This window comes from Poromitra crassiceps (assembly GCF_964638095.1).
Source record: "Poromitra crassiceps genome assembly, chromosome: 8".
In the NCBI taxonomy this organism is placed as follows: domain Eukaryota; kingdom Metazoa; phylum Chordata; class Actinopteri; order Beryciformes; family Melamphaidae; genus Poromitra; species Poromitra crassiceps.
The window spans coordinates 42,119,884-42,126,364 of record NC_139629.1 but is presented as its reverse complement, the minus strand read 5'-3'; the positions used below and the strand labels follow the sequence as shown (position 1 = coordinate 42,126,364).

At 46.7% G+C, this 6,481-nt stretch overlaps 1 protein-coding gene across 1 annotated transcript; it reads left to right on the top strand.

Moving 5' to 3' along the window:
- Positions 1-351: 351 nt before the first annotated feature.
- LOC310780725 (uncharacterized protein) lies at positions 352-6,261 on the top strand (the record flags this gene model as incomplete). Its single annotated transcript, XM_083641234.1, has 5 exons — positions 352-435; positions 2,467-2,600; positions 3,206-3,331; positions 4,181-4,211; positions 6,041-6,261. The coding sequence occupies exons 1-5, from the start codon at positions 357-359 to the stop codon at positions 6,259-6,261; spliced, it is 591 nt and encodes a 196-aa protein (XP_083497360.1). The 5' UTR covers positions 352-356.
- Positions 6,262-6,481: the final 220 nt, after the last annotated feature.

Sequence of the window (6,481 nt, the reverse complement as noted above, 5' to 3'; positions counted from 1 at the left end):
GAAAGAGACGTCAAGCTAACGGCAACAAAGACGTTTTTTGGCGCACTGCCTTCCGGTGTTAATTCTGGTGCCGGGGTTTACGCCCCCATGACAAAAAGCGGGGTGAAAGGTGCCCAGAGACGTGGAGGAAAACATTGTTGAGGAAGTGTTGCAGGGAGAGGTGGGGGGCGTTTTGGCACTGCTGCTGGAGATCAGATGGGGGTGTTTTGGCACGGCTGCAGGGAGAGATCAGGGCGTTTCGCAGCTACCTCGGGCTCGTTGTCATACAGGACAGGAGAGACCGCCCTTCATTTCACTCTCCAATACAACCACAACGCGGAAATTGACTTCATTTGATTTGGGTAACTGGAAGAGAGATGGGAGAGACTGCTACTTCTCACAAGCCGCCAGACTGCAGTAAATTCTTCCACATGGACCTCAGCTGGATCTTGATCAGTGAGTGTCAACAGCAACCTGTTGCTGTTTCATATTCCTTTATCCATCTTCCATAACTAAACGTAAATATTTTCAACCATCGACCATGAGAGACTTTTTCTCGAGCTTTCTCACAACTTACCCTAAACACACTTAACTTCAATCTACAACATAGGCGTAAATAATAAACCTAGGCTTGTACATGAAGAAATGCAAGTTCGATTCGCAAAACAAGTTCATGCGTTAGATCTGGGAATCTATGGGGGTTCCCAAATCGTGTGTGTGTGTGTGTGTGTGTGTGTGTGTGTGTGTGTGTGTGTGTGTGTGTGTGTGTGTGTGTGTGTGTGTGTGTGTGTGTGTGTGTGTGTGTGTGTGTGTGTGTGTGTGTGTGTGTGTGTGTGTGTGTGTGTGTGTGTGTGTGTGTGTGTGTGTGTGTGTGTGTGTGTGTGTGTGTGTGTGTGTGTGTGTGTGTGTGTGTGTGTGTGTGTGTGTGTGTGTGTGTGTGTGTGTGTGTGTGGTGGGTTTTCCCAAAACGTGCTGGTCCACGATCGACGCGCCAGCGATGACATCACCCTGTCCCGTGCAACTGGCAGCGCTGCCTAGAGAGAGAAAAGCCACCGGGCAGCGAGGTCATTTCTCTCGTGAATAACTGCTTCAAACGTCAAACCAAATTACTTTTCATATCGGATTTGATTTTCATACAGTGTGTGTTCCCAACCTCTGGTTTAGGGAAACCCCCTTCGGCTTTGGAAAGAAATTAATGCATAGGACCAACTTCACTATCTTTTAAATGTAGCCTATTGTCAGAAACTCATGTCGAGAAGCCTTTTGGTCAGAATTGCTTTACACGTTGCAGTCAATGTAAGTCTGTTATTTAGAGCCACAGGGCCGATCTGCCAGGGCTGCCTGCCTGTAGGAGGTCACATGGTGTGTCAACAAATCAGGGTGGAGATGTTCAGCAGGCCACAGCGTCTGATGCAACTTTCTCTCATGGTGCCAGGACAGGAAACACTTGCATACACACACACACACACACACACACACACACACACACACACACACACACACACACACACACACACACACTCTCTCTCTCTCTCTCTCTCACTCTCTCTCTCTCACACACACACACACACACACACACACACACGTGATGCAACCTATTTATGTCGATGGATGCAACAGATTGAACTGATGGTGATTCATCATCAGATGAATGAACCACTCTCATTCTGTCACTTCCTGTTAAGTCAAATGCTTAGATTGAGTCAGGCCCAGCTCACTAACATAACATTGACCATACATGTGTTCTTGTGTTGTGGTGTTGTGTTGTGTTGATCTTGTCTTGTCCTGTTGATCTTGTGTTGATCTTGTGGTGTTGTGTTTATCTTGTGTTGTGTTGTGTTTATCTTGTGTTGTTGTGTTGTTGTGTCACGTGAGGGGCGTGGCCTGTCACGTGAGGGGCGTGACGTGTCACGTGACTCACCTCCTGTAAACATGGCTCCTGATTAGGCAACATCCTGTGTCATGTGATGTGTTTACAGGTCGACTGAGGTCACCACTTCAGAAAGACATGCAAACTGTCCCAGACAGTCTGAATGGAGGACAGACACTTTAACACTGTCCTGTTGTCTGTCCAGACAGTCTGAATGGAGGACAGACACTTTAACACTGTCCTGTTGTCTGTCCAGACAGTCTGAATGGAGGACAGACACTTTAATACTGTCCTGTTGTCTGTCCAGACAGTCTGAATGGAGGACAGACACTTTAACACTGTCCTGTTGTCTGTCCAGGCAGTCTGAATGGAGGACAGACACTTTAACACTGTCCTGTTGTCTGTCCAGACAGTCTGAATGGAGGACAGACACTTTAATACTGTCCTGTTGTCTGTCCAGACAGTCTGAATGGAGGACAGACACTTTAACACTGTCCTGTTGTCTGTCCAGACAGTCTGAATGGAGGACAGACACTTTAACACTGCCCTGTTGTCTGTCCAGACAGTCTGAATGGAGGACAGACACTGTAACACTGTCCTGTTGTCTGTCCCTGCAGTTGCATGCTGTGTCCCTCTGGCTGCAGCAGAGTCTCTGAGCTGCAGCTGCTCATATCAGTCTGGGTCAGTCTCCTTTCTGCTCTCCAGACCCCCTCGCTCCCCCCTCTGTGATACCTGCTGGGAGGACCGCCAGGTGAGTCCACACACCTCCACCTGCTGTCACTGCCCACCTTTATCTAAGCTAGCTAGCCAATGAAAAATAATATTCCAATAATATTCCGGTTTACACGCAGCTGTGCATACTCCGATTAAGCCATAGAATATTCATAGTATTCCCATGATGTCACAAGCATTTTCCTACCAATATGGCGCTACAATACACACAGCTCATTGGCTGTTTGGGTCACTTGATTGTAATCACCTGTTAATTGATTACACTCACCTGTTATTTTCCTACCAAGATGGCCGTGTGGTGATGTAACGGAATACTATCAATAGGTCATGGGGGGCAAATTAATTTTCAAAAAAATTCCACCAATGGCGCCACTTGTTCGACCGTGCGAACACAGCCTCCCTCTTTCAATCCTTCAACCATGCACCTTCTTGCAAGGTCGGTGTTGTGATATTTTCACATTTCCAAAAACCTGTTCATATCCAAGTCAACGATCACGGCTTTGACAGGCTGTGTAAAAGGGGCTTGTCTCTCTCTCTCTCACTCTCTCTCTCTTTCTGTCTGTCTCTCTGTATCGCTCTCCCCCCGCTCCTCAGTCTCTCAATCCGTCTCTTTTTTTCTCTCAGAGAACTGTCCTGGCCCGTGGCTCTGAATTCAACTCGACGCGCGTCCGCGGCCTGACCAACCGCTCCATCGTCCTGACCAGCTGCCTGGACCTCCTGACCTACAGAGAGGACTGTCTTTTTACTGGGGTAAAAGAGCTGAACTGGCAACATACACTGATTCTAACACTGGATGCAAATCACGTGTCTGGAAACAAGCTCACACTACTCTAATGCATTTCTGAAGATAAACGGGGGCAAATTTAGCAGCTTCCAGACCCCGGGGGCTGAAATTGTTGAGAATGGGCATTCTAAGGTAGCCTGGATGGAAAAACCTCGCTCCAGGAAAAACATTCCGCGCAATTCTTGCGTTCCGTTTAGAAAACATGGGCGACGCGAGTATCTAGCGTTCGCTAAAAACAAACAGTTTGTTTGGTATGTCCATGCTTCTTATTTTTTCTCTAACTCGTAGCGGCTGCCTACTGTTGCATTTCTGTGGGGGGACGAAAACACTGCAGCACAGGCCACCGGAAGACGGGCCGGGTCTTCTGTCTTCCTGCCTCAGTAACGCATACCAGGCTCAGAGAGCCTGGTATGCGTTACTGTTCAGAACTTTCAGACTTCCTGGAAGTGTTTATTTCCAAAGTGACATTCATCTTGAAAAGTTAAAATCATTATTAAATTTCATCATTCGATATCTGTCATCACGATCCTGACTGTCAAAGTTATTTAGTTATTTTGATCTTTTGTAAAGTACTTTATAAATAAAATGCTGCCATGTATTATTAGTCAACCCAGTGACCTGCTATCATTTAAAAAGTGTCATCTGACCAGCATTTAGTCAACTGAAAAAATCAATTACAGACTAGAATTAAAAATAACCAGCAGCAGTTGCATTCATGTTGTGAGAGCATTATGGTTGGACTGAACTCCTGTCTGATGTCTGTCTGTCTCTGTCTCTCTGTCTTTATCTGTCTCTGCCTGTCTGTCTCTCCTCAGATCGGCGTTGTTGAGACAACCACCTGCACAGGTGAGGATTTCATGAATCTACTTCAAATGATTGCTGCTCCAGATTCTCAGAGAGAGAAAGTCTTAAAACATGTAGACACGCCCTCTCTGTCCATGCAGAGCTGCAGCCACCCCCTCTCTGCCTAGACACAGCAGAGTCAAGTCCACTGCACAATTTCTATTCAGGACATTAAGTTACATGCTACATGTAAACCCACCAAATCACACATACTATGAGACTATGTTTACATACAGATCTCATAATTAAATATTTCTGGTTTGGGCATTTAGCCTTAAAAATCAAAGTGCAACATTTTAAATATGTAGAAATACTGTTTTAAACCAATTACTTTGCATTTTGGCACAAGGGATAGTAACATCTTGTCCTGTGTATTAACAAATGTTATTTATCAAGTGGCCAGTTGTCACTTTTCCCACACACCTTCAGAGGGCTGTTTGATGGATAAGACTTAAGGGTTAGGTTAGAACTGGGTTTAGGTTAGGGTTAGGCATTTAGTTGTGTTGGTTATGGTTATAGGGTTAGGGAATTATGTCAGTGTGGTGTGTGTGTGTGTGTGTGCACGCATGAGTGCAGCTTCAAGGATGGCATCATGTTATCAACTTGTCACCAGCTCATTTGAGTATTTTTCTAACTTGCTTGTCTCTGTGTTGTTGAAGCTAACTGCTCCTTGGTGAATGGGCCGACTGCAGCACACACCGGTGAGTCACGTCTGTCTCCAGACACGTTGGCCTTTGTGGCTTAAGTCAAAAGTGAAGTCCTTCGGCACGGTGGCGCAGAGATAGCGCTGTCGCCTCACAGCTAGAAGGTCCTGGGTTCGATTCCCACCTGGGACGCTGTGAGCGCTGAAGGAGTGTCCTCGAGTGCCCACCGGCCGGGTGGGGTCGTCAAAAAAGGGCCTTTCTGTGTGGAGTTTGCATGTTCTCCCCGTGCCCCCTGGGGGTTTCCTTCATATAGGAACCCCCTCACCAAAACATGCAATATCCTGGTCGCTGAAGTGGTACCTCCTCTGGTCCTTCGGGGCGCCTGTTCGGAGGGAGGGGAACTGGTTAGAATAGCGTGATCCTCCCACGTGCTATGTCCTACCGGTGAAGCTTCCCCTGTCAGGTGAAAAGAAGCGGCTGGCTAACTGCCCATGTCTCGGAGGAAGCATGGAGCCAGTTTCGGCTCTCCCAAGATTGGCAGAGGGTGGAGCAGCAACCAGGATAAATACATTAAAATTAGCACTAATAGGGGATAATAATTGGATAACACCTACCTGTAACATCGTGTGGAATGATAGGCAGGGCTATAGTCCCACTTTGGACTGGTTTTTATTGAGAAAATGAGGTGTGGTTAAGCTGTGTGTCCAGGTGACGTCACTAAGGTGCGCACACAGCCACTGGAGCAGTTGAATGAATGAACGAGGCTCAGGTGTGTGAGCGTGACAGGTGCAAGCAAAACATTAATGAGGTTTTCCAAATTCCAAACATGGAAGTTGGAAACCCTCATTAGTGTTTTGTTCGCACCGGTGTTTACCCTGCCTTTTTGACACAAAATGGCCCCCGTGAAAAGGGTCTATACACCGCAGAGCTCCCGGCTCAGGAAAATGGTGCAGGCTGCTCTTCTGCATATATTACTCACATTGTAATGATACAATGCGGGTTGAAAATCAGCAAAGCCTTCCTTTAACATTAAACCAATCAGATACAAAGGAATTGGTCATGTCACTCTCCTTGTGCCCTTTGACCTCTTGCTCTGTCTGTTGCTTTGTGTTTGAGCAGGAGGGGAAAAACACAGAAAACAGCAGTCATGTAGTGAAACGTTTTTCCTCTGGTCTCCTCTCCTTTCAGTCAACTCCACCTTGACCTGCCTCGGTAGCTGGTGTCTAGATCCTCTGCAGGTTGGTCTGCTGCTTGGCCTTGCAGTTGGACTCTGCATCCTGGCTCTGCTTCGTTGCTTTCTCTACCAGAGGATCATCTCCAAGTGCAGAGGAAAGTCTGTGGATCTCCACAACGTGAGCTATTCCGCACCGACGTCTGTAAAAGATGAACAACATGTCATGATCCACTAAGAAATAAGGGAGATGTTGTTCTGCAGTGGCCAAACATGGACTCAACTCTTTGATTCAGTCTCCAGTCCGTTTGTGCAGTCATTTCCTCACAGAAAGCAAGTGATAGCAGGTTTCCAGATTCAGGTTCAACGGTATTTTTCTACTGAAGCTCCCAATAGAGTGTGCCAATATTCAATATTTTTAAATTTGACTTGATCCAAGTATTCCGTGTTTGCTGCAG